The sequence below is a fragment of the Corvus hawaiiensis genome, chromosome 19, assembly GCF_020740725.1.
Source record: "Corvus hawaiiensis isolate bCorHaw1 chromosome 19, bCorHaw1.pri.cur, whole genome shotgun sequence".
Taxonomy (NCBI): Eukaryota; Metazoa; Chordata; class Aves; order Passeriformes; family Corvidae; genus Corvus; species Corvus hawaiiensis.
This window is the reverse complement of record NC_063231.1, coordinates 8,588,527-8,600,703: the sequence shown is the minus strand read 5'-3', so window position 1 is coordinate 8,600,703 and position 12,177 is coordinate 8,588,527. Positions and strand designations below refer to the sequence as shown.

At 42.7% G+C, this 12,177-nt stretch overlaps 1 protein-coding gene across 10 annotated transcripts in view; it reads left to right on the top strand.

Moving 5' to 3' along the window:
* Positions 1-12,177, top strand: part of TNRC6C (trinucleotide repeat containing adaptor 6C) — a 101,907-nt gene that overhangs the window by 79,002 nt on the left and 10,728 nt on the right. For 4 of the 10 annotated variants that reach the window (XM_048323993.1, XM_048323992.1, XM_048323995.1 and 1 more), the window contains 9 exons: positions 843-1,016; positions 2,259-2,405; positions 2,843-2,965; positions 4,216-4,299; positions 4,614-4,845; positions 6,523-6,690; positions 7,757-7,948; positions 8,089-8,232; positions 10,953-11,069. In XM_048323993.1, the coding sequence (XP_048179950.1) occupies positions 843-1,016; positions 2,259-2,405; positions 2,843-2,965; positions 4,216-4,299; positions 4,614-4,845; positions 6,523-6,690; positions 7,757-7,948; positions 8,089-8,232; positions 10,953-11,069 (1,381 nt within the window). The remainder of the gene's footprint in view (positions 1-842; positions 1,017-2,258; positions 2,406-2,842; positions 2,966-4,215; positions 4,300-4,613; positions 4,846-6,522; positions 6,691-7,756; positions 7,949-8,088; positions 8,233-10,952; positions 11,070-12,177) is intronic. The other 6 variants (XM_048323994.1, XM_048323997.1, XM_048324000.1 and 3 more) reach the window with 4 other exon arrangements.

The following is a 12,177-nucleotide window of genomic DNA, read 5'->3' as shown; positions in this document are numbered from 1 at the left end:
TGTTTGTTTGGGGCTTCTCTAATTTATTTTATTTTCTGCCTTGCTGTCTGCCCCCTGTGGGGGCTGCGTCCTGTGCATCGGATCCACGCTCAGCCGTGGTTCCTCACAGCACAGTTAGCAGAGGGGGCTCCTCCTGCCTTGCTAAAATCTGCCTCCTCCTGGGGATGTTCAGGAAGGCTGCCCAGCCAATGCTGTCATTACTGGCTTTGCTGGTTTGTGTTCATTGGGTGCCTCACTCACAGCGTAATGTTTCAGAGTGGGTATTAATAACTCAGCGCTATGTGAGTATTAAAAGAGGCTCGTGTGTCTCAGCTAGGGAAGGGGGTTAATGCAAAAATGCTTTTTTAAGAGCAGAGCTATGATGTGGAACCAAATCCAGACTGGTGTCAAATAAGCTGATGTGGCCTTTCCCAAGTTTTGGGTTTGCTAAAGCGCTGTTTTATGTGTGTGCTCTGCTGCTGGAGTTTTCCAGACAGAGGGTATCCCTGAAAAGTGCTGGGCCTCTCCCCTTTCCGCCTCTCAGCGTGGTGGAGAAGAATGGAGAAAACCTAAGTGGGGAGGAGGCAATGGGCACATGATAGCTCTGCAATCAGCTGCTAAAAATCTCTCCTTTCCTCTGGAAAGGTGGGCGAGGGTGATTGTGCATTTGGGGATGAAGTACAACAAAGTTACAAAAAACAGTACCTTAATCCTGTTTCTCTCTTTCTTCTCCCTTCACTCCATGCTTTTCATTCCCTGTTGTTCATACCTTTTTTTATATATCTCTTTTTATTCATCCACGCCCTTTTCTGTCTCCATGGGACACTGCTTTGTGCGCTGTGGGCTCCTGGCACCGCACACAGCTCACCCTTTCTTTCTCCAATCAGGATGGCGGCCTAGTGGAAGAGCCCACTACTTCACCATTTTTGCCTTCACCAAGCCTGAAGCTCCCCCTTTCAAACAGTGCACTCCCTAATCAGACCCTGGGCGGGATTGCCTCAGGGCTGGGCATGCAAAACTTGAATTCTTCTAGACAGGTAAGGCTGTTGGGAGAGATCCCAAGGGGAATTGGAGTAACCACTAGTGCCCGTCAGCCACTTGCCCAGGGAAAACGCGTTTAAACTGGAAGTGCAACAGCTTTGTTCACGTGAATTATCTGAGGAGGAGCTACCTGCTGTGTAAACATTTCACCTTACAGACAGAAAACAACTGCTTAGTTGTAATTAGCCTGCTGATGACCCATATCCATCAAGAAGAGACTGTAGTGTTGTGGATTTATAGCCCTGAACACTGGTGTGGCTCTGCCTTCCTTGGTGGGAAATCTCTTTTTTTGAGGCATTGCTAATTGTCACAGACTGTAAGGCAGTGAGATTGCTCTAAGTCATCTTTCCTGCCTGATATAATTATTCTGTGATGAGATGTGGGAGAAATGATTTTTTTATTCCTGCTCCAAGTGTCAAGGCAGCTCATAGTTTTAAAAGGTGGCAAGAAGAAACTGGGCTTCCAGCATCTGGCTCAGGTAGAGCATCGAGTTAAGGGGGGTGTTTTGGCCCCTGAGTAGAACAGGCTGAGAGGGAAAGAAAAGGAAAGGAGATGAAGCAGGGGGAAACTGATAACCACCATGAGAGTGAGAAGCCATAAAGTACTGTTGATTGTGACCAGGTTATTTTTGCCACCAAACTGAAGTTCCAGCAAAGATACAAAATAACACAGAAAAACTTCATCATTCTCTTGTGGCTCTTTATTATGTATATTGTTTCAAAGTTAGTTTTCTTAAGGCAATACTTGTCCAGCACTTCCATCCCATTAAGCTCATCTTTCCAAGCAGTCTCCACTAATAACATGTCCATTATCAGTAGCTTTGTAAAATGACTAAGTAAAAAAACTGCTTAGCCAGCTGGAGGATGGGGTTGCTGTGAGTTTAATGCCTCAATTCTCCTGTCCCTTGCTATACAAATACAAGCATTTTTGGCAAGTACTTTTCGTTGTTCATCTTGTGACCCTCCAGGGTTCTGCATCCTTATAAAAGCCATCTTCAACTTCTGCTGCCTTTTGTTCAGGCATCTGTACAAAGTTCTGGAGGTTTGGGATGTTGAGTACATGGCAATCTTTGCCCTGCCTCATTCTAAACCTGTTTTTCAGTACAGTCTCTTATGTGCTGGTCTCTTGATTCGTGCCTGTCGTAATCACCAAGAATAAAGCCTGCACAAACAAGTAACATCCAGGTGATGTGCTGAGTGATGTCATTAAGTGCCTGTGTCACTGTTGTCCTGCTGCAGATACCGAGTGGCAATCTGGGTATGTTTGGCAATAGCGGAGCAGCACAAGCCAGGACCATGCAACAGCCGCAGCAACCGCCAGTGCAACCTCTTAATTCATCCCAGCCTAGTCTTCGTGCTCAAGTGCCTCAGTTTCTATCCCCTCAGGTCAGACAACACCTCACTCATATGTTTTCCCTGTCCCTGGAACTCTTCCCAGGTGCTCTGTCATGCTCCTGAGGCTTCGCAGCCACTGCTGCCTAGCTGTGTCCGTGTTATTTATTTCTTTCCTAGGCAGGGAGATGTGGCATGGCTGAGATGTTCTCACATGTATGTCCTGTAATTACCTCTGAGAGCACGTTCCCATGCTCCTTTTTGCACAGTGGTGTTTCTGAGGAGTTTGTTCTCATCTCTTTTTTTATAAATGAGCACTCGAGCACGGTTATTAAGATTCTATTAGAGCCTCTTGTTAATTTTTGGATAGTTCACAGTATTACTTCTGGTCATAGTAACATTTTTCAGCTGATGTCACTCTGATTAATGGCTCACACAGTTGCCACTGTTAAAAGTAAATGTACAATGTTTAATACTCTTCTCTTCTTTAGGTTCAAGCACAGCTTTTGCAGTTTGCAGCAAAAAACATTGGTCTCAGCCCTGCACAGTTAACCTCGCCAATTAATAATCCTCAGCATATGACGATGTTGAACCAGCTCTATCAGCTGCAGCTGGTAAGTTAAAAGATGTGGCAGATAAGCTCTAAATCAGAATTGAAGGCATGAAGATAAAATAGGAGAATGACTAACTAAGTTTTTAAATGACATGACTGATCCTCAAAACAATCAGCTGCTGATTTCTTCGGTGAAGTTTCTTTTTAAAGACAGAAATTTGTATTTTTTGCCTTGGGCTTTATAAATAGTAATTTGCAGAATAATTATCCTTTACAGCTGATCAGTGGAACTAAAAGTCAGTTGTGTTCCTACTGGTATAATAACAGTGTACTCAAACAGCACTGGTCTGTGTGTTACACGGCAGTAGGAAGAACTGTTTAAACTGGACACGTGTGTCACAACATAACGAGAGAAATCTTGGCAGTGCTGGTCACCTGAGTTACCTACAGAACTTCTCCACTTGCCTCACTAAAAAAGCAAGTGTAGGGTAAATTTCCTTTAATTAATGGAGCGTATATTAAACACATCGTGTGATAAGAGCGACTTACTTCTATGTGCTTTTGGTGTGTTTGCAAATTTTACATCTCTATTTTTTATGCATATGAAAATACTTAATTGAATTTTAAGAATATTTTATAAAGAGGTAATGTGAACTCAGTATTGACCAGGGTTAAACATAAAATTACAGATGACAGACTAGTTCAGGTGCTGGTCTCAGTGTGCTACTCAAACTCATTTCTGATTATTTTCCCTAGTTTTGAGGAGCACAGCATTATTCTCATAATAATTGAACAGTACCCAGCTACCTGAAAAATACCTGTATAGAATTCCTTTGGATTTTGAATTCATGTGTTTCAGAAAAACTTACCTTGTAAAAAAATTTGCTGCCAAACCAGCCACTTGAAAATTGTGGATTTTTTTCAGGACTAAAGCAGCACAAGTGATTTAACTCCAAAGTGCTGTCAGAACTTAAAATGGCCAAATCAAAAATAATGATTGGTATTTATCCTGTTTAATTTTTGCCTTGTGTTACAGTTTTTTCAGAAAAAAGGTAGGTTCTTATCTTTAATGACCACTTTTTGCCATGTGGACTTACTAAATTTTTTTTTTTTTTAAACCACAAAAAATGAACATGGGACTTAAATAAACGTATTATAAAATACATTTGTGACAGGATTATTACTGTTGCTTCATGGAGTGTTTTCAGAACATTGCAGAGTTCGCCTTTTCTGTGTTGTGGTGCAGCAGAGCAGCTGAAGGGAGCTGAGCTTGCTGTGTGTGCTGTGTCTGACCTGTCCCTGTCCCCGCAGGCGTACCAACGTTTACAAATCCAGCAGCAGATGTTACAGGCTCAGCGTAACGTTTCCGGACCCATGAGACAACAGGAGCAGCAAGTAGGTGTCTCTGCCAGCTCAATCTCTGCTTTAGAGTTTGGTTTCAGTAGCTTAGAGAGGCTGAGTGACATTTACCAAAGCAGCTAAAGCATCCTTTAATCAGGAATGCAGTGCATGGCTTGAGCGCTGGACAGGGAAGGTGCTGAGTGATAAAGCTACTCCAGGCCTTGCTGGAGGAAAGCTCTTCACCCCTTAGTGCAGTTTTTATTTGTAAGGAGGTCCAGTGTGTTATTTCACTGTAGAGAAAAGCATAGAAATGTGTTGTGTTTTGGTGGATGACAACTGACAGTTGTTTGTTGGCTCTCTCTCTGCAGGTTGCACGTACAATCAATAACATGCAGCAGCAGATCCAGCAGCACCAGCGCCAGCTGGCCCAGGCCCTGCTTATGAAGCAGCAGCCTCCCCCTCCACATCTATCTTTGCACCCCTCTGCAGGCAAATCAGCCATGGATAGCTTTTCACCCCATCCCCAGGCTCCCGGCCTACCTGACCTGCAGACCAAAGAGCAACAGTCTTCACCGAACACCTTTGCTCCTTACCCTCTTGGTGAGTGCCCTCCTGCAGCAGCTCCACACAGGGCGTCCATCTCCTTAATTCACATCTCAGTAGTTTGCTCCACAGTGTAACAAATACAGATATAAGTATTATATATGTTTATTAAATAGCACTGAAATGCCGAAACAACACCGTACCTATGTGGTAGCTGTTCAGGTGGGCTGTATCTGCTCACTTGTGTTCTGCCTACAAAATATCAGAGCAGAAAATTTGCCTAATTAACTGCTTACATATGTTGCTATTTATGAACTAAATATAAATTAACAGCGTTATGTTGTAAAATACACAAATGTCATATTGATAAACAGGAGCATCATCTGGGAAAGTTGTGCAAAGTCATCTTTCTGCTGTAATCAGCACTGGTGAGGCATCAGTTTTAGTCAGTGTATTTCAAGAAATATGTGGATCAGTGTGAAGGAATGCAGAAATATTCTAGTGGAGGTGATTAAACGATTTGAAAACACAACTGTTAAGGAAAAAATGAAATCCTCTGCTCACTGGTCTAAAGAGAAGATTTAAGAGACGTGCAAGAATCTTCAAAAATGTAAAGGAGAGCTAGGAAGAAGTTTTCTTTCATTTCCTAATGCAAGAGGTAATAAACTTGAGTTGCATAGAAGGAGATCTAGTTAGACAGTAAGGATCACATGGTTTAAGCAGAGTAGAGTACTGGCATAAATTATCTGGGAAGTTCCTGAAATCTGCCCCAGTATTTTGTGGTAGGTTAGACATAGATCTGTCAAATATGATTGAAGTCAAAATAAATTGTTGGGCCTGGAGACAGAGTGAACAGAGCAACCTTTCAGACCTGTTTGCTGTGTGATTGTTTGATGTATGCTACAGACTTCCTTTATGACATAAAGGAATTAATTTAATCTCTTTGTGATTCTCTTTATGCTGGGTACAATAGTATTGCCAAGCTTTATCTGCCATGGAGCAGTTAAGAAGGTAATTCTGACTGCTGTGGTGAGCTGTTTTGGCTGGGAGCATCAGAAGGCAAAAGAATTTGTGAATTAAAGGCCTAAGTCTAAGAGGTTCTTAGGATATTTCAGCTTTCTGTGATCTGCTAACATTCAGGATTATATATCAGAAAAGACCCAGATTCGTGTCACAGAAGCATGTCAAAATTATTCCCTAAATAACAGTCTGAGTGATTTTGCTCTGTGTATACAAAATAGAAGCCCAGTTAGTGCAGAACCTGCTCTGATGAACAGCAGCTCTTTGTCTGACCTTTAATTAGTTGCTTTTTCGGGGATTTTTAAAACATTATTAGCAAAATGAAGTGGCAGACATCATGGGGGGGTGCTGGGGAGACATTAGGAATATTTTGGCTTAGCCATGGAATGCTGCAAACTGGTTTAAACACAAAATTCCAGTGCATTCTTCCAAGACAAGAGACTGCAAGTAGAAACACTTACAGCTTCAAAATATTATCCCTGCATGTTTTTTTCTCCCCTTTTTAGCAAGGTTTTAACATTGTCTGAATTCATGGGACTTCTATTGGTGTTCTATAAAAGCAAAAGTTCTTGAAAATGTGCATTGTAAATGCTCCACATGCATACAGCTGTCTGAAAATCAATGTTCAGTAATTCCTGCAGCTGGATTTTCAAACACAGCTTTTCAATCCCTCGGTTATATTATGGATATCTAAGGATCTCTTTCCCCCCCCAGCTGGACTGAACCCGAACATGAATGTAAATAACATGGACATTACTGGTGGTTTGTCAGTGAAGGACACTTCTCAGTCCCAGTCTCGCCTTCCTCAGTGGACACACCCCAACTCAATGGATAATCTGTCTAGTGCTGCTTCTTCGCTTGACCAGAACTCCAGCAAGCACGGTAATGTCCCCTGGGGACCCCCTGCCAGCCTGGCTTTTGGTGATTCCACCCACAGTGCAGTTGGAATTATTTCTCTCATGTTCCTTTCTTGTGTAAGCGCTCACAAATGGTTGGTACCGAGCGCCTTTGAGCCCGTGAGATTTTATAGATGGCTTCTGCAGTGAGGGGCTTGCAGCTGTCACTCCCTGCATACAATGTAGGAATGGTTTTTTCATTTGTTGAATTTTGTTGCTGAGAACATGGAGTTCAAGTCAAACAAGCCTTTAGTGTTGGCAAAACAAGTCCTACAGTCTTCTCCTTATTCCAGACCTGCATACCTTCAATCCAAAAAAACTTTACATTGGCTTTCTCCCACAATTTTTCCAGTATCATCAGCCTTTCCCTGCACAAGGGAATGATGGATTACATAGTTACCCAGCCTAGAGTTAGGGGCACAAACTTCTTATTTTTCCAGAAGTGATTGCTAATCTGTTTGAACACCTTTATCCCTAACACCTCCAGTATCCTCAGCCAGTTATTCCTTTATTTCCTGTACCAAATGTATTCTGTTAGAACATGGGGCTCTGTTAACTTTATTATATCCTGGATTTTATTATGAGCAGCATGAATTATTTCTTTACAGCAGTTTTTTATTCTGCAAGTAGCTGCACTGCTGATGCCAAATTGTTGTTTGATAGTTTGTAGGAACATGAGAACAGCCATTTCAAATCATCCATCCTGTCAGCGCTGAATGCCTAGGGAAGGATGAGATGAGGGATATTCCTTGGTATGCTGTCTCAGCAAGTTCCTATTTACCATCAGTGTGATGGTTTGAATTACTCAGTCTCTTGTTGGCAGGAATTTAATGCAGAACTCTTTAACTTGAGTGTCTAGATTGTACCAGCAGTGTGTCTCTCAGCTGTAATCCCTGCTAAGGCTTCAGATGCTGTTAAGCTTGGCTTACTGTGTTTGCATTTTAGTTTTCTTTTTATCTTTGTAATACAGAAAAGAAGAAAAAAAAGAAAATAATAACAAAATGTATCCTGATGCAATTCCATACCCAAAATCCCCATTTCACTCCTTGCAGGTGCTATCCCTGGAGGTTTGAGTATTGGTCCTCCGGGAAAGTCCTCCCTCGATGACTCCTACGGCCGCTATGATCTGATCCAGAACAGTGAGTCTCCTGCCAGCCCACCTGTAGCTGTTCCTCACAGCTGGTCACGTGCCAAATCTGATAGTGATAAGATTTCCAATGGCTCCAGCATAAACTGGCCACCAGGTAACACAACCCAAAGCCTTGGTGTTGAACCGATGTCCCTAAAACGCGTTGCTGGGTGGGTTTGTTGAGTCCTTCTGAAGCACAGGAGCTTGGGAGAATTACGACTTCACACACTTCTCTTTTTATTGTGTTTGACACAGAGTTTCACCCAGGAGTGCCATGGAAAGGACTGCAGAATATTGATCCTGAAAATGACCCCGATGTTACTCCTGGCAGTGTTCCAACTGGGCCTACCATAAACACCACGATACAGGATGTGAATCGCTATCTGCTCAAGAGTGGAGGTAAACACACAAATTGCTTCCACATCTGTGCATACTTTCTTTTCCCTTCCCAAAAAGTTGACCTCATTTGGTGCAGATACAGCGTATTTTTGCATGTGCTCCTAATCTAATAATGCTTCTGCTCGGAACTGTCACTGAATATCACTGAATATGAAAAATAATTGTTTTAAAGGAGGGATTAAGAAGTTTCGTGTTTTCCATGGGAATGTAAATATTTTTATGTTGGAAAAGGCTGTCAGATGTAATTTAAACTTCTGTGGTCACTGGAAGTTTTTCTAACCTGTATCACGTGGTTTTGAACAAGATTTTGCTCTCCACACTGCCCACCCTCCTGCATACACTTTGTGAAATTCTCAGAAGACACAATACAAAAGTTCCACAGTTGTTGCTGAGGCAGGAGGCTTCTGGTACACTAATTAATTGTAGCTTTCTTAGAAGATCAATAAACAAAACAAATTAGAACTGTTTTATCTCCAAAGCCGTAAAAGAAAAAAAGGGAATTGAGTGGTAAACTAGTATTTCCCAGTGCTATTTCCATTCCTTTTGTTCTGGCAGTGCTTAGTTCAGAATAAAAAGGGAATTCTCTAAAATGATAAAGCATTGTGACTGTGCTACTTGTTAGCTACATGTGCTGGAAGTTGATCAGGGGAAAGGTGGCTTGGTTGTGATCTGAGTGCCAAAATAGCCAGGTTATCTGCACTCTGTCAGAGCACTGCAGTAGGCACAGGAATAGCATCATCAGGCTGTCCAGAAGAGCCTGTCAGGATTAAAAATGTGGGGTTTGTTCTACCAGTTACATGTGTGGTACCAGCACAGATTGTAAATCAGGACTATCCTTGAAGTGGGTGTCCAGCTCTGGGCTTGTTACCTCAGGCAAGGGATGTGAGACATGAGGGCAGGGAATCCAGAGTGTTGATTGCCTGCAGTGATTTTTAGTTGCCTCTTAGCAGGAAGCAGCCTTTCTTTCAGCTGAAACATGGAGTATTTGAGTAATGAGTAAGGTTGAATTAACTTCTAATGACTCCAAAGTGCTTCAAGGGGGCAGGCAGGTTTGAAGTTATAAAAAGAAAAGCATAAAGATGTAATTCAGTGACACTTCAGATACAGTGCACCCAAGAAATACCCTTCAGGCCAGAAGCCTAAACCTACAGAGCTGTACCTGTAAATCAGATGATACCCACTACAGGTCTTGCTGAGAAGGAACATGAGCTCTGTTGGTGCATAATCTGCCTGTGGAACGAAGAAATAACTCCTCTTCTTAAAGAGGGTCAGCAGAGATGGCCTTTACAGAAGTAAACAGGCCCTCAAGAGCTCAGACCTTCTGAAAAGCAGTGCCTGGGGTGGGGGGGGTTAGCATGTGCTGCCTTTCCTCATTAGCTTTTTAGCTTGGTAATAATAGAATTTTAATACAAGCTATAGTTGCAGAATCTGTTTCTTTATGCTTGTATAAGTGCAGCCTGAAGAACAGAGCTTGTGCTGACTGAGCTGCTCCCCAGGTAGAGGGTCAGGCTGTGGGGTGTGCTGTCCTTGCCCTGTGCACCTAAAAACAGGCAAAACTTAAGGGTTTTCGTTGATTTTTCTTTGCCCTGTTTGCTAATGAAGCTTTGGAGGGTCAGCTCCTATGAGCTGAGAGTTGTAGCCATGAGGAATCAGGACCAGTTTCAGCTCTGTGGGCCTTTGAATCTGCTAAAATTCCATAGTTCCTGCCTGGGGAATAGATTATTTCCAGAGAAGGCCTGATACAGAGTTCTGTTGCTTGAAACTGATGCCTGTATTGGTGTCCCTTGGAGCGCAGGGAGTCTGGTTAAGGTAAAGTTTGGTTGGTTGCTGTTCCAGTTGAAAACAAAGCCTGTGTTTTTTATTGAGCTGTGAAGGATGAGATTGTCCTTTTAATTCCTCCTTTCTACCTCAACACAGTGCTCTTTGCTACAGAGCTCACCTGTTTTTATTAGTCAGTTAAAGATGTTTCAGTATCACAGCCCATCTCTGTGTGTCAGGAATGATAAGTCACCCAGGATACACACTTGATTTTGTTGGTGGCTAGAGAGAATACTTCCAGCTCTCCTGGTCTTTGCAATGAAGACTTTTTATTTTATGTTCAGTTTCTTTCATTTGCTGCCAGTAAGGAAATCGTACATAGGCTTAGATAGCTGCTCAGATTGTAAGTGATTGACTGAGGTGGTTTCGTGCTGTTTCAATTATGTTATCAGTTTGAGATGAGATTGCTTAAATATATCCTTGCTTTTACTGAAAGTCTGCAAAAATTTAAAGATATTTGTGGGCATTAGGATGTAGGGGGAGCGTTTACCTTGAGTAATTTAGGACAGATCACCCGTGGTAAGAGGTTAGTTTATCATACACATCTCTGCTCATCTACAGTTGCCATTGCCTAAGTCAGCTGGCAGAGGACCTTTAAAAATGAAGCCTGTTCCTTTGAGACTAAACACTTTAACACTCATTTTTTGAGTATCTTAAAGAAAATGCAGAATTTACCTTCTGCACTACAATTGTTCCTGGGCCAGCTTTCTTCTCTTTCCTTCTAAAGACTTCTGCCCCACTTTATCACGCTTCCAGTAACATTTCATTCCTAGACTTCAGAGACCGGGCTGATGAAAGAGAATGCCTTGCATGGTTTGTATTTGCACATAAGAGATTTGCTTATGTCACACCAAACATCATTATGCCCATCTTTCTTAGTTGCTTCTCTGCTGGTTCTGCAGGGTCATCCCCAACATCATCTCAGAATGCCACGCTGCCTTCATCGAGTGCCTGGCCGCTTAGTGCCTCCGGCTACAGTAGCTCTTTCAGCAGCATTGCATCTGCACCTAGCATTGCAGGTACGGCCTTTCTGCTTCCACAGCTTCTGCATTCCCAGGAAAAGGCCCTAGAGAGTGCTCTCCCAGTGCTTCCAGGAGCACTCCCCCAGGCAGAAGTGTGTTTGTAGCCCTGTGCTAGGTGGCAGCTCTCCTGTCAGCTCTGAGGTGGGGAGTGGTGGATGGTGTGCCTGGAATTGTGCTGAGGAGAAATGGATTTATTCCACTTGGTGCCACTCAATGCCGGCATCGAGATCTTTGGGGGGGAGGAACACTGCCCAGGGCCTCAGCAGGAACAGACCCTTCCAGGAAGAGCTGATGTTGAATTTGTGTTACTGAACTCACTGTTAAAAGTGAAACATCTTCAGCTTAGGAAAAGCTTTAGAAGTGCCTCCAGGAGGTACTTTTTGCATGGCTCTGGAGGGGTTGGGTTTGAGGCTCCTCAGTGTCTTTTAATAGTCAAGCCAAAGCCTGATGCACCCCTATATGGCTGAGCTCATAGGTGAGCTAACTAATTACCCCATTTTCTTTAATGAGCTCTAAATTCTGGATCTTCTTTTTGCAAAACACGGAAATTTTGCTTGCAAGCTAGCTACCTCAATAATCCAGTTTTTCCCATTATAAAAATGTGTTGGGCTGTATAGATGGATTAGAAAAGAAAATGCTGATCCACTGAAAACCCTCCACTTCTCTGAAGGTGCAGCCTCTGGGTCATGCTGCAGAATGCAAAACAAAAAGGGCTTGTTTGGGATGTTTTCCTCCAGTGAAAGGAAAAGAAAGGAGTGGCTCGCTTTTCTTTATCTGCCATGCATTTCTGCTTTATTTGCTGCCTTTTTGTTTTTGTTTTTGCAGTGTCATCTAATGTTTGTGTTACCCCCATGAGAAAGAGTGACATAGCAACATCTGACCTGTGGTGCTGTGCCTGTATCGGGTGCCCCATCACAGGCTGGGCTGCTCTGAGCTCTCAAACTCAGACTTGCTCCTCTCCTCCCACCATTTAACACTCATTGATGTCCTCATTGTCATTGTCAAATTATTTTTGCTGCTACAATTTGTCAGAAGATGGGAGAGTGGTTGCCCTTTCACTTAAATTGTTATGATTCAATATGAAATAATTGAGTTAAATGATTTA